At 42.6% G+C, this 27695-nt stretch overlaps 1 protein-coding gene across 4 annotated transcripts in view; it reads left to right on the top strand.

Moving 5' to 3' along the window:
- ppfia3 (protein tyrosine phosphatase, receptor type, f polypeptide (PTPRF), interacting protein (liprin), alpha 3) overlaps positions 1-27695 on the top strand; it is a 91231-nt gene that overhangs the window by 50253 nt on the left and 13283 nt on the right. For 2 of the 4 annotated variants that reach the window (XM_012967552.2, XM_012967550.2), the window contains exons 4-19: positions 842-1006; positions 1883-1957; positions 2177-2257; positions 2577-2798; positions 3541-3687; positions 6635-6769; positions 10396-10479; positions 14304-14435; positions 17529-17591; positions 17792-17871; positions 20546-20693; positions 22443-22663; positions 22745-22967; positions 24322-24479; positions 24778-24935; positions 25677-25770. In XM_012967552.2, coding sequence (XP_012823006.1) covers positions 842-1006; positions 1883-1957; positions 2177-2257; positions 2577-2798; positions 3541-3687; positions 6635-6769; positions 10396-10479; positions 14304-14435; positions 17529-17591; positions 17792-17871; positions 20546-20693; positions 22443-22663; positions 22745-22967; positions 24322-24479; positions 24778-24935; positions 25677-25770 — 2186 coding nt within the window. The remainder of the gene's footprint in view (positions 1-841; positions 1007-1882; positions 1958-2176; positions 2258-2576; positions 2799-3540; positions 3688-6634; positions 6770-10395; positions 10480-14303; positions 14436-17528; positions 17592-17791; positions 17872-20545; positions 20694-22442; positions 22664-22744; positions 22968-24321; positions 24480-24777; positions 24936-25676; positions 25771-27695) is intronic. The other 2 variants (XM_012967551.2, XM_012967553.2) reach the window with 2 other exon arrangements.

The following is a 27695-nucleotide window of genomic DNA, read 5'->3' as shown; positions in this document are numbered from 1 at the left end:
CTGCTTACAATACCCATGACCTTACACTATAGACGCCCACCCCAGCCCCACCCTTCTTGTGACATCAGCGGTGGGCGGGTCAGACGCAGGTCTATAAATAGAGGGGACTGTCTGGGTTTGGTAGGGTTCAGGCTGGGAGCAGGCGGGTTAGGGTCTGGATTTACCAGACAGAAATAAAATATCTAAGGCATGTTCAGTGCTGTCGTCATTGGTGTTTCTTGGTATTTTTATCTATATTTACCCTTCAACGGAAGCTTGTACTCCAACGCATTTTGTTAGGCTGCAGCCACATGGGGCTGATTCTGGGCCTGTGGGTCAGCTGATTTTGAATAAGCACCCTCTGGCATTAGCCATAAGGGATAATTCACCTTTAAATTAACATGTGTACAAATGATAAATAATGAAAAGATGTACATGTCTCACTAGCAATGGGGGATGGGCATTTTTGTGAAAAAAGTTTGAAGACTTAAATTTAGGAAACCCTCCAAACAAATCAATGAATTGCTCAGAGCACTCTTCTTGCACTTGTGCAATTTCAAGTATTTAATTGAGTTATTATCAGTTTTTACACTACTAATATAATGAAACAACAATGCCGCCTGCTGTTAATTTTGGCTGACTGTATGCAAAAAGTGTATTTTGTGATGTTGCTATGCTGAGAAAGTGTTAGTAGGCAAGGAAGAGCCATGGGACTTTTCTCTGGTCCATTCTAAGCAGAGCCACATCCCAGTTTACCTTTACTCTGTTCCATGCACTGTGTCAAATTCGTGCTTCCTGGCTCTTTATATCAACCTTTTTTTGTTTCTTTGATGGCTAATTTCACATTTCTTCATATTCTCAGCTGCTGCTGGAGCATTTGGAGTGTTTGGTGTCCCGGCATGAGCGATCTCTGAGAATGACGGTGGTCAAGAGGCAAGCACAGTCGCCCGCTGGCGTCTCCAGCGAGGTAGAAGTCTTAAAAGCCCTCAAGTCCCTCTTTGAGCACCACAAGGCCCTTGATGAAAAGGTAAAGTTTAGACCTTGTTCAGTCTTCTTCAGACCTGCAGGACTGATTCCATGATAGTAACAGCTTTCATACTTAATCATGACCGTAAACTGGATACCTTTCCCACATGCCGGACCACCTTCTGTTGGAGGCATATTTATCTGAAAGAATTATGCTTCTGTATGTTATTGATTGACCATTATTTGAGTTTTTGAATTTTTTGCCTGGATACTTGTGTATTTTTATACTTCTCATTAATTGAGGGTGTCTGCCCTTTACTTTATTTTTATTTTTATAGCTATATAATACAATAAATAGCCTATTCTCAAGGCTAGCTGGTGACTAAGCTACAGGGAACATTGTTTCATATAGCCTTGGTTTTTGTAGGCAATCATTTGTGTGCTTTGTGCAGTTGAACAGATCACAAAGCTGATGGAAAAGAACCATGGCAAAATTACCTTTTATTCTCATTAAGTCTCCAAGCTTCAAAGGAAAGCAAGTTCTCAGTGGGGGCAAAGTTTCATGGGGAAAGTACCAAGATATTTTCATAGGGGCTCAAAGTGTCAGGGGAGAGGATTTCATAATGGCTCCCTAACTGAATCCAGTTCTTTTTGCGCCCCAGTGTTCTTGGGGAGTATACCTAGATGTTTCCTTTGTAGTGCTTTAGATTGCCAGTCTCTCATCTTTAGCTCCTGGGTCGCTTTGGGGGGGGGGGGGGGGGGGATTATTCAGTTATTACTGAAGGACCAAAATTTGGACATGCTTGGTCTTCCTCCATTCACCAGATATAGCCTATGCCCTACACATGTGTGTTTAGGGTTCTCATGTACATAGGCTTTAGACAAACCCAATTCTTTACAGTGTCAAATAACATGCAGCTTGTTTATTTTGTGACAGGTTCGGGAGCGCCTTCGTGTGGCCCTCGAGAGGGTGGCAGTACTGGAAGAAGAACTGGAGATGTCTAGCCAAGAGGTAAGTTGACCATTTAAATAAATGATTTTAGTCCAGACCATAGTGTAACACCCAAAGGGTAATCAGTGTAGGAGACCATGTGAAATAATCGTATGACCATGGAGGCTGCTCCCAGCCCCCTTTGAGGCCGAAGGTAGAAGACAGGTGTCTTCTCTCAACCAGTACTGCCATGTCTGAGTGATATAATGGGGAGGATATAATTGTTCTCTTTAATTGCAGTCTATTGCACTTCGGGAGCAGCTTGCAAGGAGAAGATCAGGAATTGATGATGGGGGTAAAGATGGCGATACACCAAGCTCGGTATGAGAACATATATATTTTTTACTAAGAAAAGATGAAACTATTTTGGGACAAAAATATTGCAAAAAAAGTGTTCCACAAAACTAGAAAGCCTTAGCGACACTTAACTGTATAAATGTAGTTGCTCAGGTTGTAAGGAAGCTTTAGTTAAAAATAAATTATGCATTCACACCCAAATGAGTTTTTGTCAGGTTGAAGCGTATTTTTTTTCTCATGGGCTTCCTTGGTGGCTATTAATTGAACAGCAGCCCAAAACAAGTGCAGTTTCCCACTCTTCCTCCAAGCCCAATGGTAGAACTGTCCTTTTCTGATCTTGCAGACCATACTAAACGGCTCCTCCCACCTGGAACTGCGAGGAGGCAGGGAATCAGAGCTGGAGGAGATGCTGGAGAAACAGAGGCTTGAGCTGTGCCAATTAAAGGAGCGGTTGACCATGATGTGCCGTCAAATGGCGGAACTTGAAGAAGAGCTAAATACAGCCCAGAAAGATCTCATAAAATCTGAAGAGGTCAATGCCAAGCTCCAAAGGGACCTCAAGGAGGTGAGTTAGCTCTGCTGTTTTTCTAATAATGTTTCAATGAATGTCAGTGTTATCTGGGCTTTGCGATGTAAGTATTCATCGGTTTCGTTTGTCTTTTCTGCATATGCTCAGTCTTTATTTGTAAAGTTATAAAAACAGAAAGCAGTGGGTTGGATAATTACTATAGAGTGATGGCCATTTATGGATAAGAACTTGGTCCTCCAGGTGGTCATGGTCTAGAGCAGTGGTCCCCAACCTTCCTTACTCATGAGCCACAGTCAAATGAAAAATGACTTTAGGAGCAACACAACATCATGGAGGAGCCAAATAAGGGCTAAGATTGGCTATTATGGGCCTCTATGCACACAGCTTACAGGGGGCTTTATTTGGTAGTAAATCTTGTTTTTATTCAACCACAACTTGCCCCCAAGTCAGGAATTCAAAAATAACTACCTGGTTTGGGGGCACTGAGAGCAACATCCAAGGGGTTGGGGAGCAACATGTTGCTCACGAGCCACTGGTTGAGGATCACTAGTCTAGAGTAAAATCTTGCTGGACATTAAACCTTGCCATGTTGTAGCTCTAGGTATACTTCCATTAATGTGCTATATAGGCATCTTGTGGTAAGTTCTTCTAAAGGTACCTAAAAGGCTACAATTGAGTCACAGTAAATAAGGAGGAAATTAGTGTTATGGAGCTAAAGAGGATGCTCCTTAGTATTGTATCTAAATACACCTCTCTGAATCTTTTTGGCTTTTTGCAGGCTCTGGCACAAAGAGAAGATATGGAGGAAAGAATAACTACTCTGGAGAAACGTTACCTTAGTGCACAGAGAGAAGCCACTTCGCTCCATGATGTCAATGACAAGCTGGAGAATGAACTGGCAAGCAAAGAATCCCTTTACAGACAGGTAATGGGCAACAGGAACTTTTATTTAGTACACGGATGATGGCATCACTCCCTAGGAAGGGTATATTTTATCAAGGACATGGAAATGTGATGGCAGAAATATGGTGCTTTTAACACCAAGAAACCCAATAATCATATTTCATAGGGTGGCCTGAAAAAGTGCCTTTACAAAAACCTCCTAACGCTATGTAGGTGGAAGTCTCTCAGACACAGCCTATCAAAATGCATAGTACCTTCTGTTAAACGATCACTTAAGGGCAGTCTTATATGTGATATTTTCATCTCGGCTGTGTGTAGCAGACCACATACTTAAGCCTTAAGTCTCTGACAACAACCCTAAAGGTTACACTGCATAGGTTTGGGCAACCTGCTCAGGTAGCCCTTGATAACAGTGGAAGAAACAGGTGGCAAGTTGCTGATATTTTACCCACTGCTACAAGCAAGGAAATGCACAGTATGGCTAATATTCAAGAGAGCGCACAAAGTATCGCAACAGGTAATCCCTTATCCCAGCAACAGGCATATACATTATTATTTTTTTGCAAAGACATAAGGTATACAAATAGCCTTGCACATTTCTATGCAGGCCAATTAATTCCATCCAAGGCATCGGATCTATGCATCTGGGATATAATAATATGCAAGCCACTTCTACCCTTAATGGGACTACATTAGGCAAAGCCATAATGGAAACGGACCTAGCAGCTGCAAGGGCAAACAAGGTTTTGAGATGTATTAAAAGGGGTATAGATTCATGGGAGGAGGGGGTCATTTTTTCCATTTACAAAGCGCTCTTAATGCCCTGTATAAAATATGCCATGCTATTTGGGTCCCCAGTGCTTAAAAGGGATATTAATGAACTGAAGAGAGTCTAACAAAGCTGGTTAAGGGTATTAAAAGTCTCAGCTATAAAGAAAGGCAGGCCAAGTTAGGAATGGTTACACTGGAAAAGAGGTGTTTAAGGGGAGATATGATAACTATGTATATATATATATATATATATATATAAAGGGATCATACGATAAACACTCTAAGGTCCTTATTGCAGACACAGGGGCATGCTTTGAAATTAGAAGACAGAAAGTTCAATTAGTAGAAGACAGGAAGTTCCATCACAGTCGCACTGGCTGATACATTAGATAGATACAGCTACAAGAAGGGGCTGCATGGATTCTTAGCAAGTGAGGGAATACATGGTTATGGGAGATAGCTCTCAGTACAAGTGAGGGAATACATGGTTATGGGAGATAGCTCTCAGTACAAGTGAGGGAATACAGGGGTAGGGGAGATAGCTCTCAGTACAAGTGAGGGAATACAGGGGTAGGGGAGATAGCTCTCAGTACAAGTGAGGGAATACAGGGGTAGGGGAGATAGCTCTCAGTACAAGTGAGGGAATACAGGGTTATGGGAGATAGCTCTCAGTACAAGTGAGGGAATACAGGGGTAGGGGGATAGCTCTCAGTACAAGTGAGGGAATACAGGGTTATGGGAGATAGCTCTCAGTACAAGTGAGGGAATACAGGGGTAGGGGGGATAGCTCTCAGTACAAGTGAGGGAATACAGGGGTATGGGGGATAGCTCTCAGTACAAGTGAGGGAATACAGGGGTAGGGGAGATAGCTCTCAGTACAAGTGAGGGAATACAGGGGTAGGGGAGATAGCTCTCAGTACAAGTGAGGGAATACAGGGGTAGGGGAGATAGCTCTCAGTACAAGTGAGGGAATACAGGGGTAGGGGAGATAGCTCTCAGTACAAGTGAGGGAATACAGGGTTATGGGAGATAGCTCTCAGTACAAGTGAGGGAATACAGGGGTAGGGGGGATAGCTCTCAGTACAAGTGAGGGAATACAGGGTTATGGGAGATAGCTCTCAGTACAAGTGAGGGAATACAGGGGTAGGGGGGATAGCTCTCAGTACAAGTGAGGGAATACAGGGGTATGGGGGATAGCTCTCAGTACAAGTGAGGGAATACAGGGGTAGGGGGGATAGCTCTCAGTACAAGTGAGGGAATACAGGGTTATGGGAGATAGCTCTCAGTACAAGTGAGGGAATACAGGGGTATGGGGGATAGCTCTCAGTACAAGTGAGGGAATACAGGGGTAGGGGGGGATAGCTCTCAGTACAAGTGAGGGAATACAGGGGTAGGGGAGATAGCTCTCAGTACAAGTGAGAGAATACAGGGGTATGGGAGATGGCCATCTCCCATAGACTCCATTTTAATTAAATAACCCTATTTTTAAAAAAAAAATAACAATAAAACAGTGTCTTGTATTTTATCCCATTTGAATCCTTATTTATATAGTGTTCGATTTTTATGTATGGTGATCCAAATTATGGAAATATCCCTTATCCAGAAAACTCTAGGTCCTAAGCAGTCTAGATAACAGGTCCTATACCTGTGTGTGTATATATATATATATATATATTACCAGAAGGGTGGCACACTGCTTTAATTAAATACCCAGGTGCACAGTAAAAATACTATATTTTTTAGTATATATATATACTAAAAAAAAGTATATTTAAATGTGCATTTACAGCCATATACATATGTATATGCACATTTAAATACACATTTTTGATTTGCACAGAAATCCCAGTGTTGCTGGTCGTTTTATATGATATGTATATATGGATGTGTGTGCGTGTATATAGGTCAGTGTACGCCTTTGGCTGCTGGATCACCTTCACTCACCCATCCCTGCCTTATACTATGACTTGTAGGTCATAATCCGAGGACTGCGCCCATTAAGTTATTGCCTGGCAGTTGTGCGCTATTGATTAGTACCTGTTCAGTGAAAGGGAAGTAATCACCATTGTACATTAGAAGGAGGCGCAATGGGAGTCTGCCAAGTATTTTAGATTTATGGCCAGAGAGTCCCAGGGCTGTGATGTGCTCTTTATCGACCATTCATCTTTAGCTTTGCTGACTTGTAACTCCTGCCGCAGAGTGAAGAGAAGAACCGGCAGCTTCAGGAGTGGCTGGAAGACGCCAAGCAGAAATTGCAGCAGACCCTGCAGAAGGCGGAGACTTTGCCAGAGATCGAGGCTCAGCTGGCGCAACGAGTGGCAGCACTCAGCAAGGTAGTGGGGGCATCCCTGTATCTTGGGAGAATGTGTGTTTCCATTAGATAGAATAGATATAACATGGCACCCAATTGGTACTGGATGATTAAAGGGATTTTGTCATGATTTTTATAGGGAACTTTTTATTTCTAAATGACAGTGTTACATAGCAAATAATTCACTCTGCCATTTAAACTTTTATTCTTGAACCAACAAATGTACAGTTGAGGAAATAATTATTTGACCCCTCACTGATTTTGTAAGTTTGTCCAATGACAAAGAAATGAAAAGTCTCAGAACAGTATCATTTCAATGGTAGGTTTATTTTAACAGTGGCAGATAGCACATAAAAAGGAAAATTGAAAAAAGAACTTTAAATAAAAGATAGCAACTGATTTGCATTTCATTGAGTGAAATAAGTTTTTGAACCCCTACCAACCATTAAGAGTTCTGGCTCCCACAGAGTGGTTAGACACTTCTACTCAATTAGTCAACCTCATTAAGGACACCTGTCTTAACTAGTCACCTGTATAAAAGACACCTGCCCACAGAATCAATCAATCAAGCAGACTCCAAACTCTCCAACATGGGAAAGACCAAAGAGCTGTCCAAGGATGTCAGAGACACAATTGTAGACCTGCACAAGGCTGGAATGGGCTACAAAACCATTAGCAAGAAGCTGGGAGAGAAGGTGACAACTGTTGGTGCGATTGTTCGAAAATGGAAGGAGCACAAAATGACCATCAATCGACCTCGCTCTGGGGCTCCACGCAAGATCTCACCTCGTGGGGTGTCAATGATTCTGAGAAAGGTGAAAAAGCATCCTAGAACTACACGGGAGGAGTTAGTTAATGACCTCAAATTAGCAGGGACCACAGTCACCAAGAAAACCATTGGAAACACATTACACCGCAATGGATTAAAATCCTGCAGGGCTCGCAAGGTCCCCCTGCTCAAGAAGGCACATGTGCAGGCCCGTCTGAAGTTTGCCAATGAACACCTGAATGATTCTGTGAGTGACTGGGAGAAGGTGCTGTGGTCTGATGAGACCAAAATAGAGCTCTTTGGCATTAACTCAACTCGCTGTGTTTGGAGGAAGAAAAATGCTGCCTATGACCCCCAAAACACCGTCCCCACCGTCAAGCATGGGGGTGGAAACATTTTGCTTTGGGGGTGTTTTTCTGCTAAGGGCACAGGACAACTTATTCGCATTAACGGGAAAATGGACGGAGCCATGTATCGTGAAATCCTGAACGACAACCTCCTTCCCTCTGCCAGGAAACTGAAAATGGGTCGTGGATGGGTGTTCCAGCACGACAATGACCCAAAACATACAGCAAAGGCAACAAAGGAGTGGCTCAAAAAGAAGCACATTAAGGTCATGGAGTGGCCTAGTCAGTCTCCGGACCTTAATCCAATAGAAAACCTATGGAGGGAGCTCAAGCTCAGAGTTGCACAGAGACAGCCTCGAAACCTTAGGGATTTAGAGATGATCTGCAAAGAGGAGTGGGACCAACATTCCTCCTAAAATGTGCGCAAACTTGGTCATCAATTACAAGAAACGTTTGACCTCTGTGCTTGCAAACAAGGGTTTTTCCACTAAGTATTAAGTCTATTTTTGTTAGAGGGTTCAAAAACTTATTTCACTCAATGAAATGCAAATCAGTTGCTATCTTTTTTTTAAAGTTATTTTTTCGATTTTCCTTTTGATGTGCTATCTGCCACTGTTAAAATAAACCTACCATTGAAATGATACTGTTCTGAGACTTTTCATTTCTTTGTCATTGGACAAACTTACAAAATCAGTGAGGGGTCAAATAATTATTTCCTCCACTGTATTTGTAGCTGTAATATTGGTGGGTAGGCGCCATCTCAGTGCATTGTGCCTGAGTCTGAGCTTTCAGCCAGCGCTACACATTAGAACTGCTTTCAGCTAACCTATTGTTTCTCCTACTCCCATGAACTGGAGGAGTCCCAAGCTGGACTTGGATATCCTATTATTGAGTGCTATTCTGATACCTACTGGGAGCTGCTATCTTGATCCCTTCCCATTGTTCTGCTGATCGGCTGCTGGGGGAAGGGGGGATATCACTCCAACTTGCAGCGCAGCAGTAAAGTGTGCCTGAGTCTGAGCTTTCAGAAGGAGCCAGTGCTACACATTAGAACTGCTTTCAGCTAATCTATTGTTTCTCCTACTCCCATGTAACTGGGGGAGTCCCAAGCCAGACTTGGATTTCTTACTATTGAGTGCTATTCTGATACCTACTGGGAGCTGCTATCTTGCTCCCTTCCCATTGTTCTGCTGATCGGCTACTGGGAAGGGGGATATCACTCCAACTTGCAGCGCAGCAGTAAAGTGTGACTGAAGTTTATCAGAGCACAAGTCACATGGCTGTGGCACCCTGGGAAATGAAGGCTATAAAAAAATCTGCTTACAGTATTGCTTTAATAAATTTGAGCCACAAATATTTTTTCAAGATATTAGTGGTTTCTCAGTGCACACTAACTTAACATTATTAATGCTACATACAGTTCAGCCATATTGTTTGCCAGTCAGGCATTCCTAATGGAATGGGTTTGTTAGAGAAGAGAACAGATGTACTTAAAGGGAAACTATACCCCTGAACATTGCAGCTGTATATAAAAATACATTGCATAGAAACTAATATACCTATCACCATTCCTTCAAAAAGTATGAATAAAAACCATTTTTATATGCTGAAATCCAGCTGCAAAACAATTATTTTCTTCCTGCATCATTTGCAATCCTGGCAGGGGAGGAGGGACTAAAACATTGATGTTACCAATTGTAACAACTTCCCCACAGCTTACAGACAGCATGCAGGAACTACATAACCCACAATGCATTGCACTGTGATGTTCCTTTCCTTATTGACATCACATGTGCAGGGGATTGTGGGATTGGGAGGATGCAGGCTGAAGGCAGGCTGAGGGACAGTGACTACTGTTACATTTTATTTGAGTCACAAAGTAGTCAGCCGGATCAGCAGGGGAACAAGGGGCGGGGCTTAGGGAACTGGTACAAACCATATTATTAAGAATCTTGAAAAGGCTGCATATTTTTGAATTGATGTATATTGCAAAGGATTCACTGTGCTCACACACAAACCAAGGGCACACATCCACCCGTATAAAAAATAAAATAACAGAGGGTGAGTAGTGATCAATAAAGCCCGCGTAGCCGAGCCACTAGTAGACAAACTACTCATGACACTGGGTTCAGAATGATTGTTCAGCTTATTGCTGAGACTCATGTATCACCTTCTCAGAAAGATACATCTGTGTAGCTGACAAATCGTGTCATGTCAGTCGGGCACAAGGCTTTGCACAATATTCATCGACTTGTATTGCCCCAAATTTGTTGTGGCAACAGCTCAGAAGTCAAAAATGTATTTGAAAGCAAAGAAAAATGCGAGGTGGAACCTTGTGCACATAGCCTTGCAAATAAATAGGCATTCCAATGCTGCAGCTAAAAGTGAAAATGAAGTGGCCCCTTTTGTAAAAATATAATAAAATGTTGATTATTGAATAATGCTTGAAATGGGAAAATATCTGCAATAACCAGCCATACACCCACTGCAGTCCAATATGGTTCTACTATCTGCTCTTTCGTGTGTATACAGGCTGAAGAGCGGCATGGAAATTTTGAGGAGAGACTCCGTCAGCTCGAAGCGCAACTGGAAGAGAAGAACCAGGAGTTACAACGGGTAGGTACCCTGTGCAGTAAGTAAGTGCTAAACTCTGAGCATTAAAGGGGTGGGTCACCTTTAAAGGAGAAGGAAAGGAGAGGGGGAGAAAAAATTTGGCTTTATGATTCTACCATGCATGTGTGGGCCCCGGGATTGCAGCAAAACGGGACAAAAGGAAGAGGATCGCTCGCCTGTATGTATCCCAGGCTGGTGGGATTTCTGCTAATAGGGGCACCGGCCTGGGGTATCAGGTAAGTGATCTTAGAAGATTAGAAGAGGAGGTTCCGTTTTTGCCTTCCTCTGGATCAGCTAGCAGTTAAGAAGGTTATATATAGGCATTATGGTTGAACGTGATGGACGTATGTCTTTTTTCAACCTAACTTACTATGTTAATCATAGCCTAACATTTTGCCATCCCCCAGTTATTCCACTTTTCCTTCTCCTTTAAGTAAACTTTTAGTATTTTATAGAGTAGTCAAGTCTAAGCAACTTTTTAGTTGGTCTTCATTATTTATTTTTGTATAGTTTTTTAATTACGTACTTTCTTCTTCTGACTGTTCTGACTTCAACTTTCAAATGGGGGTCACTGACCCCAGCAAACAAAAAAAAACCTATTGCTCAGCAAGGATATAATTTTATTGTTATTGTTACCTTTCCTTACTTCCCTCCTATTCATATACCAGTCTGGCATACAAGCAACTCCCTGGTTGCTAAGGTAATTTTAAACCTAGCAACCAGATAATTGGAGAGTTGCTGAACAAAAAGCGAAATAATTCAAAAAATACCACTAATAAAAAATGAAGACCAGTTGTCTCAGAATATTACTCTCTACATCGTACTAACAGTTAACTCAGAGGTAAACAGCATCTTTAAAAGAATAGTAACTAGAAGAATAAAATACTATGGGGCTGATTTACTTAGCCACGAACGGGTCGAATGGAGTCCGATTGCGTTTTTTTGTAATGATCGGTACTTTGCGATTTTTTCGTATGTTTTGCGATTTTTTCGGATTCTTTACGAATTTTTCGGATCCAATACGATTTTTGCGTAAAAACGCGAGTTTTCCTATCCATTACGAAAGTTGCGTAAAAAGTTGCGCATTTTGCGTAGCGTTAAAACTTACGCGAAAAGTTGCGCATTTTTCGTAGCGTTAAAAATGCGCAACTTTTTACGCAACTTTCGTAATGGATACGAAAAACTCGCGTTTTTACGCAAAAATCGTATTGGTAACGAAAAATTCGTACAGAATCCGAAAAAATCGCAAAACATACGAAAAAGTCGCAAAATGTTCGTTTTCAAGTCGGAACTTTTCCAATTCGGGTCGGATTCGTGGGTTAGTAAATCAGCCCCTATGTGTCCTGTATGCACTTATCTCATTTCCCACATTGGGTTCTAGGGGACCATGTTAACTGCCCTTTCTGACCTGCACAAAAACTGGCAGGAAAATGAAAATAAGACAGAGTTTGAATTAATATTTTCTGCTTCTTAACAAACATGGTTATATTTTTGGAGCCAAAGTGCATATTTTAGTCTGTTTCCCTTGCTCACTTCTGAACATATACAAATGTTTAATGTTGCATTCCCAAACCCCAGGCCATTAAGTCTATGGGGCTGATTTACTAACCCACGAATCCAAATCCGAATGGGAAAAATTCCGATTGGAAAACGAACATTTTGCAACTTTTTCGTATTTTTTTGCGATTTTTTCGGCGCCTTTACGACTTTTCGGAAATTGTCGCGACTTTTTCGTTACCAATACGATTTGCGCGAAAAAACGCGAAAGTCTCCCATAGGACTCAATGGCACTCTGCAGCTCCAACCTGGCCCAAGGAAAGTCTCCCATAGGGCTCAATGGCACTCTGCAGCTCCAACCTGGCCCAAGGAAAGTCTTCCATAGGGCTCAATGGCACTCTGCAGCTCCAACCCGGCCCAAGGAAAGTCTCCCATAGGGCTCAATGGCACTCTGCAGCTCCAACCTGGCCCAAGGAAAGTCTCCCATAGGGCTCAATGGCACCCTGCAGCTCCAACCCGGCCCAAGGAAAGCCTCCCATAGGGCTCAATGGCACTCTGCAGCTCCAACCCGGCCCAAGGAAAGTCTCCCATAGGGCTCAATGGCACTCTGCAGCTCCAACCCGGCCCAAGGAAAGTCTCCCATAGGGCTCAATGGCACCCTGCAGCTCCAACCCGGCCCAAGGAAAGCCTCCCATAGGGCTCAATGGCACTCTGCAGCTCCAACCCGGCCCAAGGAAAGTCTTCCATAGGGCTCAATGGCACTCTGAAGCTCCAACCCGGCCCAAGGAAAGTCTCCCATAGGGCTCAATGGCACTCTGCAGCTCCAACCTGGCCCGAGGAAAGTCTCCCATAGGGCTCAATGGCACTCTGCAGCTGCAACCCGGCCCAAGGAAAGTCTCCCATAGGGCTCAATGGCACTCTGCAGCTCCAACCCGGCCCAAGGAAAGTCTCCCATAGGGCTCAATGGCACTCTGCAGCTCCAACCCGGCCCAAGGAAAGCCTCCCATAGGGCTCAATGGCACTCTGCAGCTCCAACCCGGCCCAAGGAAAGTCTCCCATAGGGCTCAATGGCACTCTGCAGCTCCAACCTGGCCCAAGGAAAGTCTCCCATAGGACTCAATGGCACCCTGCAGCTCCAACCTGGCCCAAGAAAAGTCACCATACTGAAGCTTGAATGAATCCGAATATTTCGTACTCGGCGCGAATGCTAAGAAAAAGTCGCGACTTTTCGCACAAGTAGTAACGCTACGAAAAAATCGCCAAATTTTGCGCAACATTCGGAATGGCAACGAAAAAGTCGCACAAATTTTCCAAAAAATCGCCAAATACCGATCATTACGAAACCCGTTCGTGGGTAAGTAAATATGCCCCTATGAGTCACTGCTTACAAACAGTAAATATTAATGAACTGACCCACGGAGCCTTGCAGCGAGTGAGTACAATGTAGGTGGGAACCTCGTACCTGTATCTACAGTGACTGATCCAAAGGTTGGTTAGTGGTTCCGCTTCTTTCCTAAGGGTGAAGACACACAAGTAGAGACAATTATCAGTAAATGAGTGGTTCTGCTTCTTTTCTAAGGGTGAAGACACACAGAGCTACTAGTAGTAGCTACTTGTCGTGGCTACTAAAACAGACAATGCACCACGACAAGTAGCTGCTACTAGTAGCTCCGTGTGTCTTCACCCTTAGGAAAGAAGCAGAACAATGCTGATGCATTGTCTACAAGTAGCTGCTACTAGTAGCTCCGTGTGTCTTCACCCTTAGGAAAGAAGCAGAACCATTTACTGATAATTGTCTCTACTTTTTGTTTTTGTGTTTTATAACAGGCAATTCTCAGTATTGTCTATGGCAGGGGATTTTCTGCCATGAAAAAGTAGTTGCTACTAGTATCTCTGTGTGTCTTCACCCTTAAGCTGCATATGATATTATTCCATGGACATCATCACTTTCAGGCGCAACTTTGGGTGCAGGTTCGGGCCTCCTACTAAAGTGTTTCCTTGGTGCAGGGGCTTATTACACTATACTCTATCATAGGAAGAGCTGCTGCTATTTGCTACAGAAGGATAATAGATCTGCTGCATACTGTGTAGGCTACCAATGCAGGGGCACTGAGCTCTGCTGTTACAAATTCCAAAGCCATTAGATTTCCGCAGCCTCGGGGTTCCTAAATCTACACAGATTTCCACTCCATGACATCTCCGCGCCGGCTAACGCTCTGCAGTGGTAACTGATTGCCAGTATTCCCTGAGCCCTCGGCTTTTTATAGAACGGTACAATAAATTGTCCAGTCCCGCATTTGTATGCACTGATATCTCAATGTTTTGCGCAGGCACGTCAGAGGGAGAAGATGAACGATGAGCACAACAAACGTCTCTCTGAGACGGTAGATAAACTCCTGTCTGAGTCAAATGAACGGCTGCAGCTGCATCTAAAGGAGCGGATGGGGGCCCTGGAAGAGAAGGTGTGTCTGGGGACGCTTTATTTATTGACTGTTAATACGTGTATTCATAAAGCGCCAACGTAATCTGCGGAGCTGTCCTACCGCCCTTATGGGCTGTTGGGAATATGAGTTTGAGGTGTAATGGGAAAAAGTTGTCCAAAAAGTGGTAACTTGCTAAAACACAAACACGATATCAACCCAACCCTAGGTGCAGATGTTTCCCGAGGACGACGGGAATCTGAGAAGCCAAGCATGGGCTTGGGTATATATATATATAAAATAATCCATAGGGTGCACACCATTTGCAGCAACAAAACCTGGGTGCTAGTACAAAAAAATGCACTGGAACAAGGACAGCACTCCTAGGATTTAAAGAATTGTGAGCAAAATATAAATGCAAAAATAGAAAGGTTTATTACTATAAACCTTTCTATTTTTGCATTTATATTTTGCTCACAATTCTTTAAATCCTAGGAGTGCTGTCCTTGTTCCAGTATATATATATATATATATATATATATATATATATATATATATATATATATATAAATATACATATAAAACACAAGAGCTGTTAATATCCTGTAAATTATATCTTTATAAACAGTGCTTAGTGTCGTCAGTTATAATTGGTGCTTTGTGATGTAATTTCAGTCACATGACTTACTGAAGTATTATAATAAACAATGCACCCCCTGCTGTAAAATCTGAGGATATTGGAAGTCACCTCAGAGCAGGGTCGGACTGGGGGTTGGGGAGGACGTCGGGTGGGGGATCCTGCGGGGAGGTTAAGGGGGCCCCTAACCTCCCCCGCAGGGGCCCCCTTAACCCCCCTGCAGGGTCCCCCACCCGACGTCCTCCCCTGAGAGAAAGTTTAATGCTCCGGCGGAGGAACAGGGGAAGCAGGGAGAGCGCCGGCAAGGGTCGGTTCTGGGCCTCCGGGGCCCACTGGGATTTTTCCCAGTGTCCTGGCAGCCCAGTCTGACCCTGCCTCAGAGTTCCATGACCTGTATATGATTTGCAGTCTTTAAGGCAATTAACCCCTTGGTTCCTTGCTTGGACCCTTATCAAATTATAAATCAAGTGGAATGGCTGTAGGTATTGGCTGCTTGGATGTCTATAGGAGTATTAAAAACAATGACAGTGTGTTTGCATTAGTGTTAATAGAGAATTGCAGCCATAGCATTTTCCATTCATACAGAAAACGAATGCTTTTTGCTCACAGTAAGTTATCACCTCTGCTCTTCAATTTAACAGAAAGTGCTGTACATGAATATTTATGTAATTTCCATTCAGCTACTTCAGCCGTATAATGTTATACATTAAGCCTTGCATTCCTACAACACTACCAAACTTTTTGACCCAAGTGGGGAAGTTGATTACAACCAGATTGGTGCAATTTAGCAGTTCTTCGTTAATTGCGACCAGAGGCCTAAAATACAGAATTAAAAACCACTGTGGTCCAGTGTAATCCCATCTGGCTCCCAGTGGGACATTATTCTGACTCTAGCGCATAGGATAAGGAATGCTTTGCTTCTTTGACTCTGTATCCAGCTTACACTTCACCCTTTCTCTACCCAGCCTCTTATTCTCTTATTAAAAGGAAAGGCATCACTGTGTAATGAGTGTCTCTCAGACCACCATATATCTATATACATGCCCAAACACATGAGTACAGGATGCTGCACTTAGGTATTATGCCCACAGGGATACTGGTTATCTGTACACAACCCAAAACAAATATGTATATATACAGGTATGGGATCCCTTATCCGGAAACCCACTATCCAGAATTACGGAAAGGCCATGGCCCATAGACTTCATTGTAATCAAATAATTCACATTTTTAAAAATGGTTTTGTTTTTTTCTGTAATAATAAAACAGTACCTGTGCTTGGTCCCAACTAAGATATAATTACCCCTTATTGGGGCAGAACAGCCCTATTGGGTTTATTTAATGGTTAAATGATTCCCTTTTCTCTGTAATAATAAAACAGTACCTGTACTTGATCCCAACTAAGATATAATTACCCCTTATTGGGGGCAGAACAGCCCTATTGGGTTTATTTAATGGTTAAATGATTCCCTTTTCTCTGTAATAATAAAACAGTACCTGTACTTGATCCCAACTACGTTATAATTACCCCTTATTGGGGGCAGAACAGCCCTATTGGGTTTATTTCATGGTTAAATGATTCCCTTTTCTCTGTAATAATAAAACAGTACCTGTACTTGATCTCAATTAAGATATAATTAATCCTTTTTGGAGCCAAAACAATCCTTTTGTGTTTAATTAATATTTTTAGCAGACTTAAGGTAGAAGATCCGAATTATGGAAAGACCCCTTATCTGGAAAACCCCAGGTCCAGAGCATTCTAGATAATGGGTCCCATACCTGTAATCTTTATTGGAGGCAAAACAACCGTATTGGGTTTATTCAATATTGAAAGGATTTTTAGCAGACATAAAGTTATGGAGATCAAATTACGGAAAAATCCCTTATCTGGAAAACCCCAGGTCCCGAGCATTCTGGATAACGGGTCCCATTCCTGTATATATATATAGGCACCAGAGCTAGGACATCTGGTCACAGCAGCATAAGAAGTAGAGTAGAACAAGTATAGTGAATAGGAGGAGGAAAGCCTATGCAGGTCCCATTAAAAGAAAAAGTCCTTCTCCTTTTTAAACCTGTCTGATCCATTAAGCTATGGGCTCGATCTGTGGAATCAGCAGCTAAATCACACTGGGTGTGACTAGTTTTCTATGACTAGTCCAACTTTGGCCTTGGGTACACAGACCTGCTGGTTTAGAATGGAACTAGTTAACACTGGCAGTACCATGGAGTGGAAGACATTGGAGCACATGGTATGGCAGTCCCTTGTAGTTACATTCCCAGCACATTTAATAAAGAAATACAATAATGTGGTTGCTTTGCAAGACACTTAACCTGACAGTGATCCTTATGAGTGCAAAGGGTTGCTGTGCCCACCTTCCTGCACTCTACCTGGCATTAGGCCCTTTCCTGCACGGGGGCACAATCCCTCGCCGGCTGCTTTTGCCTGTGCTTCTCTTATACAGTTCTCTCTTCCTTTGCTTGCTTTCTCTCTCTCACAGAACACTCTCTCGGAAGAAATAGCTAACATGAAAAAGCTACAGGATGAGCTCCTTCTCAATAAGGTTTGTATGGCTTTATAAGTTTTTCTATTTCCATTGCAAAACCTGCTTAGATTATGTAATTCTCCAAAATAGATTATTTTTAAGGTGAACATTTTCTTTTGGGACCTGCACCAGTTTATGTTCATCCCCAGTGCCCAGATGTAAGCAGCCTTTCTTTGTGTATCACAACTTATACTAAAACCTGTTCATTGGTGTCTTAGGAGCAGCTTGTGGCAGAGATTGAGAGGATGCAACTGGAAATTGACCAGCTGAGAGGACGACCTTCTTCCACATACTCCAGGTGAGTGCCATAAGGACCAATATGAAATAACTCCTGCCGTGGTTGGCACCGGCAGCCTAATGGGTCTATAAACCAACCCAGCGCTACACTGTTTTATTGGGGGTTTAGCTACTGCGGGATGTCCGTCTCTCTCTTTAGGAGAGACTCTGCCTGCAGATTTATGGCTGCTTGGTATTCATAAAGCAAGCAATACTTCAAAACAGCCTTCCTAAATAATCACTAGAAATGGCATTGTATCACAACACAGACGGCACTTTATTTGTCACCTGGGGAAGATATACATGTGACTGGGCTGTTTGTGCCCATTATGATTAGAAATCCACATAGCTGCCTTCATAAAAGTCCAGCAGCGAATACAGAAAGGAATACTGCAAGGCTGCTAAAAAATCATGGGCGTCACAAGGTTCCCACAATATTATATTTTTTACATTTTTGTTTTTTTCCTTGGGGTACAAAGCTATTCCTATTGAAGAGATTGTAAGCTCTACTGGACAGGGACCTCCTTCCTACTGTGTCTCATACCACATGGCACTTATTACCTGTGCATTTATATAAATGTATTGTATTTATTTATTATAACACTTGTCCTCCCTGTGTGTAATTTTGTATCTTTTAAGATTGTACAGCGCTGCGTACCCTTGTGGCGCTTTATAAATAAAGTTATACATACATACAACAAAAGAAAGCGTGCCAATATAGTTTAATAACGTTTTAATAAGAAATAAATAGAAACCCAAATGGAATACTCACAAACAAGCATTAAATGAAATAGACAGACTGCACAAAATAAAAAATATTTGTAATATAGTTAGTTAGGCAAAATGTAATCTGTAAAGGCTGGAGTGGGCAGGTGTCTGACATAATGGGCAGAACACTACTTCCTACTTTAGGGGGGCCACATGGGACATAAATGTCAGTAAGGTTGCAGTTATGAAAACTAACTGAACAGTTATGTCCTATATGCCCCATCCTCAAGTCACTGGTTGGTTACTGACTGCTAAGAGCTTATAGAGCTGTAAAGCAGGAAGTAGTGTTCTGGCTATTATGTTAGAAATCTGCCCACTTCAGCCCTTATAGATTCCATTTTTGCCTACGTTACTATATTGAAAACATTTTTTATTTTGCGCAGTCTGTCTGTGTTACCCAGTTTCATGTTTACACTGAACTGTTCCTTTAAGATGCCCCACCCCAGATTTAGGTTTGATCTGTTCGTTCAAATTTACAAACCTCACACCTTGAACGTTGCGCTTCCATCTGCACGCCGTATTACGTCGCCAGTGGTTTTATATGATGTCCATTATCTCTTTGTGGTTTTTGTGCTTTTTCTTTGATGCACACATTCAGCCGTTGGGTAATGGTTTGTGTTGGCTTGAAAGAACTTGCAATTATCGAAACGGCATAGCTAAAGAGATCTTGCAAATTAACAGAGCATTTACTGTGTGGGGGTGTTTTTGGAGAACCAACTCACAGAAGTAGGAGAGAGGGGGAAGGTGGCAGAGAAGGAGATAGAGAGATGGTGTGGGAGAGAGATGCAGAGGTGTGGGAGAGGGAAGGATGGGTGGGAGTGATAGTAAGAAAAGTAGGGCAATGGATACACATGAATGTGTGGGGGGGGTTGTAAAAGAGAAGAAAGGGGTGATAGAAATAGGAAGAAAGATTTAAGAGAGTGTTAGAGCTAAATGTCAAAAGTTATGGCGTTCTAGAGAGGATGAGATAAGCAGTGTGGTCGAGTTCCAGAGAGTGCTATACTAGCAGATATAAAGAAAAAGTGATTGAGTTCTAGAGAGAGAGATGAGGAGAGTAGTTAGTGTTGAGTTCCAGAGAGTGCTACACTAGCAGATATAAAGAAAAAGTGATTGAGTTCTAGAGAGAGAGATGAGGAGAGTAGTTAGTGTTGAGTTCCAGAGAGTGCTATACTAGCAGATATAAAGAGAGAGTGATTGAGTTCTAGAGAGTTGAGGAGAGTGGTTAGTGTTGAGTTCCAGAGAGTGTTATTCTAGCAGATATAAAGAGACAGTGATTGAGTTCTAGAGAGAAAGAGAGATGAGGAGAGTAGTTAGTGTTGAGTTCCAGAGAGTGCTATACTAGCAGATATAAAGAGACAGTGATTGAGTTCTAGAGAGAGAGAGAGATGAGGAGAGTAATTAGTGTTGAGTTCCAGAGAGTGTTATTCTAGCAGATATAAAGAGACAGTGATTGAGTTCTAGAGAGAGAGAGAGATGAGGAGAGTAGTTAGTGTTGAGTTCCAGAGAGTGTTATTCTAGCAGATATAAAGAGACAGTGATTGAGTTCTAGAGAGAGAGAGAGATGAGGAGTGTAGTTAGTGTTGAGTTCCAGAGAGTGCTATACTAGCAGATATAAAGAGACAGTGATTGAGTTCTAGAGAGAGAGAGAGATGAGGAGTGTAGTTAGTGTTGAGTTCCAGAGAGTGCTATACTAGGATAGAGAAAGGGAGAGTGACTGGGTTCTGGAGAGATGAGGAGAGTGGTTAAATTCTAGAGTATATTATACTAGGTGAGATAGAAAAGTGATTGAGTTCTAGAAGGAAAAGCTGGGAAGACAGATTCAGATGGAGAGGGTTAACTTATTTAGTACAGGACTTTTTTTTGCATTAGGCAATTTGTTACAGCAAAATTATCAGGTAACATCTGTCTCACCTCTCCCTTTCTTGCAGGTCTCTCCCAGGCAGTGCCCTGGAACTGAGATACTCGCAGGCACCGACACTCCCCATGGGCAGCCATGTCGATCACTACGGTAGCACAGCAGTCATCAGGCGGCCTAAAAAAGGGCGCTGGGCAGCCATGAAGGATGATCCATCTAAGGTAAAGCGCCCAAGAACGGAGTGTGGAACCTTGGAAGATTTGTGGTGACACCCAAGGAGCCAATAGCTTTCTTATGTTAGCAAGCCAGTCAGTAGGAGAGTAGGAGATAGACCGGGAAAATTATCACTCCTTTATTATTTATGTAGACACTTGCAATGTATAAATTGCTACTAAGCTGTACATAACCTGCTTATCTAGTCACTTTAAAAAATTTTGCAGTGTGGGTAGAATTGGGTGATTTTACAGGGACAGGCTAAATATCAGCAGAAGATTGGATAACGGGATGTAAGGGGAAAGGGGGTTTTACAAAAATGCCCTAAACTGTGATAGCCATTTAATGCATCTGTTTCATTGATATGTTTTACATTTGTTCTTAAACTTGTTTCTAGAGTTAATGCATTATTTGTGAATTGTTTGCAGTAAAAAAGATATATGAACATATAAAACATATGGGTTCTGATGCAAAAACACAGGGTCTGAGAGGGTTGGATACAGTAATATGGGGGCTATGTTGGTTGGCTACAGTAACATAGGGACTGCAGTGGTTGGTTAAAGGGTTATGATGCTATGATGGTTAGATAAAGGAATGTCAGCTGTGACGGTTGGATACAGCAACAAAGAGATCTATGTTAGATGTTTGCAGTAATAAAAGGGAACTTTGATGTTAAATGCAACAATACAGGGACCCATGTTGGCTCTATTAATACTGAGAGTTTTATAGAATAACACAGGGGTTGGGGCTGATCTGTTTTTATAATCCACAGACAGACAGTGGGGCACTTTGTTACAGATACCAGTGTGTGGTGCTGTTAATATGCAATAATGGTGCCTGGGCTTGCTTAGTCATACTGGCAATGTTAGCTTAGACTCTTTCTACACCAAAATAACATTGTTTATAATAGACTGTGATGGCATAGGAAGAGAATCTGTAAATTCAGTTCAAAGAGCTAAATAAGTTTCTCCTACCTTGCTTTTCTTTTCTTTTGCTGCTATTGCCTGGATTCCATCCCATGTAAGTACCTTTCTATGTATCATGTAAGTATCTCCGTATGATACAGAGGCTAGCGTTGCCTTCTCCTTCTATCCTGACAGAGGGGACCTGTGCATCACTGAAACATTAGATAATAAAGCATTTCCATCCTAAGATTAGGAGGGTTGTTATTTTGCAGGAAATATATTAGTTATACAGCGGTTTAGTTCTTTGAGAGCACTGGGCCCCCTCAGTGCCTCGAGCTGGTGTGCCTATGTGCTCTTCATCATTTTGCCCGTTTCCTTGCATACAAAATGAAATATGTTGCCCTGGCACAAGGCCTTGTGCACTTTTTGGGCTAAATTGCACTATGCTGGATCTTGTTAAAGCATAAGGTGGCCATACACGATCCTACGGGTGGGCGATATTGGGCCAAACAATCTAATTAAAATGGCAGGCATAGGTGCCGTCTGTTTGGGGACCAAATCAACGAGCCGATACAGTCCCTGATCCGATGGAAAAATCAAACCCGCCCAATTGAGATCTGGCCAGTTTCAGGCCAGCATTAGTTTGGTTTGCAGTGTTATAACAAATGCCACTTGTTTATTTTAACCTTGTTGTTTAGGTTTAATGTGCAGCCCTGGTCATTCCCTTTCCTTGGCAATTACATCTTACAGTAAAAGTGCCAACTGCATTGTCATGAAATGAGACCTTCCCTGAATCATGGTTCTATTTGTTTAACTCTTCCCTTCTTCCTTCTCTCCGTTCTCTTTTATTAGACTCGGACACTGGATGAGCAGGACTGGGAGCGTGCCCAGCAGGCCAACGTGTTGGCTAATGTGGCCCAAGCCTTTGAAGCTGACTTGGATGGCTCTGATGAAGATGACAGAGACACTATTTTCAGCTCAGCGGACCTGCTGTCTCCCAGTGGTCAGACAGATGTACAGACGCTCGCGATCATGTTACAGGAGCAGCTTGAAGCCATTAACAAAGAGATAAAGTAAGAAAACTCTCCTTCCATTGCAGCCTGTCCTCGCAGCCTGTCCATATTTCCCTTATTTACACCCTGTGCTCCTGGCAGGTTAATCCAAGAGGAAAAGGAGACAACAGAGTTGCGGGCTGAAGAAATAGAGAGTCGAGTGACCAGCGGCACTCTGGACGGATCACTGGGACGCTACCGTTCTGCCAGTTCCATCCCCACCTCCGTCACCACATCAACTCTAGCCAGTCCCTCACCACCCAGCAGTGGGCATTCCACCCCGCGCATCACGCCACACAGCCCTGCCAGAGAAGGAGACAAATTTGTAAGTTCCTTTCAACGCAGATGTTACTAAAATTTGTTTGTCTTCCATTGTGGGGGAGATACCCAGTGGCCTTTACACAAGTGCATCTCAACAGAAGTTGGAGGGAACCATGACCCACATTATTTTGCATTTGCCAGTGCTTTACATGTGTGAAGCATCGGCAGATCAGATTTGGTTGGTCAAGCCTGGTAATGCATAAAGGCTGGGACCCACATCCCAGGTGGGAAAAATCTGCTTAAATTAGACATGGGAGGCCAACCAACTGGTGTTGAGCTATAGTTGCTGTGCTGCTTGTTGAGGTTCCTACAGGTAAAAAGACTTAATACCCAAGAGTTATATATTTTTTACACAATATAATATGTCTTTGTGCTTTCATTTATATTTCCTTAAGGGTTCCCTGATGCCTTGGGCCCAGGTCATCTCTGCCGTACCCTAAATTTGGTAATAGGCAGTGCATAGAATGTGCTGATTAGAACTTGCTTTATCAGAATTAAACTTCAAGATTTGTCCCTCTAGTGTTCATACTATGAAATGCATGTTAAAGGGGAACTCCTGCTTCCGAATCGAAATGTGTCAAAGAGCTCCGTACAAGACAGAAACCCCTAATATACCTCTGTAGGATACCACTGTAGGATGTTTCTTTAAAAGTATAAATAAATAAAATTTTATATGCTGACATCAAGCTGCAAAACAGTTCTTCTCTTTCTCATCTTGGCAGGGAAAAAGGGACTAAAACACTCATGTTACAAATTGTAACAACTTCTCCACAGCTTACAGACAGCATGCAGGAACTACATAACCCACAATGCATTGCACTGGGATGTTCCTTTCCTTATTGACATCACGTGTGCAGGGAATTGTGGGATTGGGAGGATGCAGGCTGAAGGCTGAAGGCAGGCGACTACTGTTACATTTTATTTGAGTCACAAAGTAGTCAGCCGGATCAGCAGGGGAACAGGGGGCGGGGCTTAGGGAACTGTTCCAAACCAGATTATTACATTAAAAACATGGACTGGTTGCATATTTTTTAATTGATGTACTTTTCCAAAGGCTTAAATTGTGTTTGGGAGGCCTTCCCCTTTAACAAGCGGGTTCTGTGTAATGTGCCAGGATTACTAGCAATTTATTGTTATGCACATACAACAAAAGGAATACAATATTCCCATACAGACAAATGTAAAGATAGTATATATTCATTTAAATGCAAACTACCAGTGAGCTGCAGTGCTTTTTGAGTTGTTCAGAATTGTATTTGAATAGGGCGGCACAGAGGCGCAATGGTTATCACTGCTGCCTTGCAGCACCGAGGTCCAAGATTTGATATTATTAAATATTTTTGCTGTATTTTGTGCAGAATCACCTTCCAAAAGAGGACAGTCGTGATGAAAAGGCATTAATGCAATGTGAGACCACCGCTCCACTTACTCCACGGGCAGTGAGGTTGGAAAGAATGACACAGGCTCTGGCTCTCCAAGCCAGCTCGCTGGAGGATGGAAGAGATCAACGGGCCAGGTATAATAAAGCCACACTCATTTTGTGTTTACATATGATTTTCCTGTTGCAGGGCTTGCCTGTACTTATATAAAGATGTTGCTAACGTCTTTTATTTTGCCTTTATTCTTATATTCTCCAAGTGCCGACTTGCCATTACTAGTCATGTGTTACAGACCTCTCACAGTAAAGCAGACTGGCACATTGCTTAGCTGTAAGGCTGTGGCCATTGATGTCATATTCTGGGGGTAGAACATAGAAAGTCTATGTAATGATGCATTTGTGAACAGCAGCAATCAAATTTCCCTGTTTCCCTCAGCTTGGCAGCAGATGGTCTGGGAGGGACAAACAGTACCAGCCAAGATTCTCTACATAAGGCTGCTAAAAAGAAGAGCATCAAGTCCTCCATTGGACGCCTGTTTGGCAAAAAGGAAAAGGGGCGCATGGGACAGATGGGCCGTGAATCCTCTTCCGCTGGTGAGTACAGGGTTTTCTAACTGAACTGAAGGCTTCTATAGGCCTAAACATACACATAATGTGTCATTGCAAAGCGCAGAACATTCTTGACTATATCAGAATTTTATATCATGACTTATTGCTTGCCTCATTGGCGGTATTCTCCATATACATAAGAACATCTCCATCATTATATAATCAAATGATCCGGGAATTCCAACCTGCAGACCTGTGGGATTCTGGGAGATGTAATTCAGAAACTCCTGTAGGGCTGCAGGTTGGTTGTCCGTTCCCTAACTGTTGCTCTTAAACACGTCTGTGGCAGCTCCCATTCATAAGCAGAAAGTAAAATATATAGAGAAGGGATATTCTGCACATAATATCAGCTACTTACTTATATTTTACTAATTCATGGACAATGAACAGATGATAAACTCTGCTATAATCAGGTTGTGTTGTAACTTTGGGGAAACCAAATGAACTTCTATGAAGATTCTCATTCATCCAGGCCATGATATACAGTATCTAGTAGAATTAAGTCTAAAGAACTGGACTTTTCGAAATGTTTTCCTTGAAAACGTTTCACCACTCATCCGAGTGGCTTCTTCAGTTCAAGTAACTGGTAGGGAATTCCCCGGTATTTAAACCCTTGATGGTAGTACAGTCACAGACATCCAATCACAATGGTTCCATTGAACTTATTCAGTTAGGTATTGACTGAACAGCCAAACTAAACTTCTTTTTTTTCTTGCTCTCTGCCAGCCGGAACCCCCTCAGAGGAGACCTCCCCAGCTGACCCTATGGGTCTGTCCAAATTGGGCGGACCTGTGGATAAAGATCGCAGGAACAAGAAGAAGTAAGTTAGCTATGTAACAACAGAATTGCTAGAGCTTAATGTCTGAATCATTCTGTATAATGTCATGGTGGGAGGGAAACTTAAATGGTAATGGACAAAAAACAAATTCGGACACAAAATAGTGTCTGTTTTGGTAAATTGCACCTTTCATTATGTGGCATCATTATAAGCTCATGGTATCAACAAAGACCTTAGCATCCTATTCATTTTTATGCAGTACTTTTTATTTCTAAATTACACTGTTTACATAGCAAATAATTCACTCTGCCATTTAACATTTTATTCTTGAACCAACAAATATATCTGTAGCTGTAATATTGGTGTGTAGGCGCCATCTCAGTGCATTGTGCCTGAGTCTGAGCTTTCAGCCAGCGCTACACATTAGAACTGCTTTCAGCTAACCTATTGTTTCTCCTACTCCCATGTAACTGGAGGAGTCCCAAGCCGGACTTGGATTTCTTACTATTGAGTGCTATTCTGATACCTACTGGGAGCTGCTATCTTGCTCCCTTCCCATTGTTCTGCTGATCGGCTGCTGGGGGTGAGGGGGGGGATATCACTCCAACTTGCAGCACAGCAGTAAAGTGTGCCTGAGTCTGAGCTTTCAGAAGGAGCCAGTGCTACACATTAGAACTGCTTTCAGCTAACCTATTGTTTCTCCTACTCCCATGGAACTGGAGGAGTCACAAGCCGGACTTGGATTTCTTACTATTGAGTGCTATTTGATACCTACTGGGAGCTGCTATCTTGCTCCCTTCCCATTGTTCTGCTGATCGGTTGCTGGGAGGGGGGGGATATCACTCCAACTTGCAGCGCAGCAGTAAAGTGTGGCTGAGTCTGAGCTTTCAGAAGGAGCCAGCGCTACACATTAGAACTGCTTTCAGCTAACCTATTGTTTCTCCTACTCAGGGTATGGTCAGTACGACCTAAGCCGCATATAAAGGGGTTTCTCCAGCCAGGGTGCTATTCTTATGTCTAGGTACCACTAGCACAAGTCACATGGCTGCAGGCACCTGGGAAAGTAAGAACGTAGCTAGCATTATGTCAGATTTCAAAATTAAATATAAAAAAAACTGTTTGCTCTTTTAAAAATCTCAGAATTCTGCCAGAGCAGTCCTCATAATTTTGAAAAAAAAAACCTGTTTTCCCATAACAGTATTTACAAATACTAAGGGAACACTGGAACAGCCAGGTCCAGCCTGATGGTAATTACAGAGTTCCGTTACCTGTAACATTTCAGAGTATGTACCAGCCTGCAGTGCAACAAACACCCCATTAGCCCCTAGATTGGTCAGTAGGACCAGCATGGATAGAGTTAATATTAAATTACACTTCCCCTGTAAATATCTAACAGGTCTTGTGTTTTCTGACAAAGACGCATCCGGCCTGATATATATATGCATCAGCGCCCAGGTGTGAATTGCAGCAGTGAGTCACAGCATTACTTGTCGTGCCATCTTGCGCCGCTCGTTTTCCCTTTTTCATAACCTGCTGTGGGAACGCAAGGCGCCCGAAGAACTTAATTGGTCATGAGTTTTTCCCTGTAAAATGACAGTTTTACATGGTTATCAAGAGAATTGTCATCAGGCCCAGACTGGCAATCTGTGGGTTCAGGCAAATGCCAGAGGGGCTGCTGTAAGATGCCATAGACACTCACTATTTATTGGGCTGGGGGGGGGGGGGGCTGTTTGGGCCTCTGTGTATTTGAAATGTCAGGGCCTGTTTTGAATCCCAGTCCAGATCTGTCATATATAACTTGGACTATGGTTATTGAATCTTTAAGATACAGATTTATGCCACTCTAATGATGCCTGTAATTAATATTATTGTGCTTACAGCATTCATTCAGGCTTATGGTCTCCATGTTGGGAACCATCATTATAACCAAATCTTTTTCAACCACTGGAGCCCAAAGAACCACAAGT

Source organism: Xenopus tropicalis, chromosome 7 (assembly GCF_000004195.4).
Source record: "Xenopus tropicalis strain Nigerian chromosome 7, UCB_Xtro_10.0, whole genome shotgun sequence".
Lineage (NCBI taxonomy): Eukaryota > Metazoa > Chordata > Amphibia > Anura > Pipidae > Xenopus > Xenopus tropicalis.
Note: the sequence above shows the minus strand (reverse complement) of the source record. Positions and strands in the feature narration are given on the sequence as shown.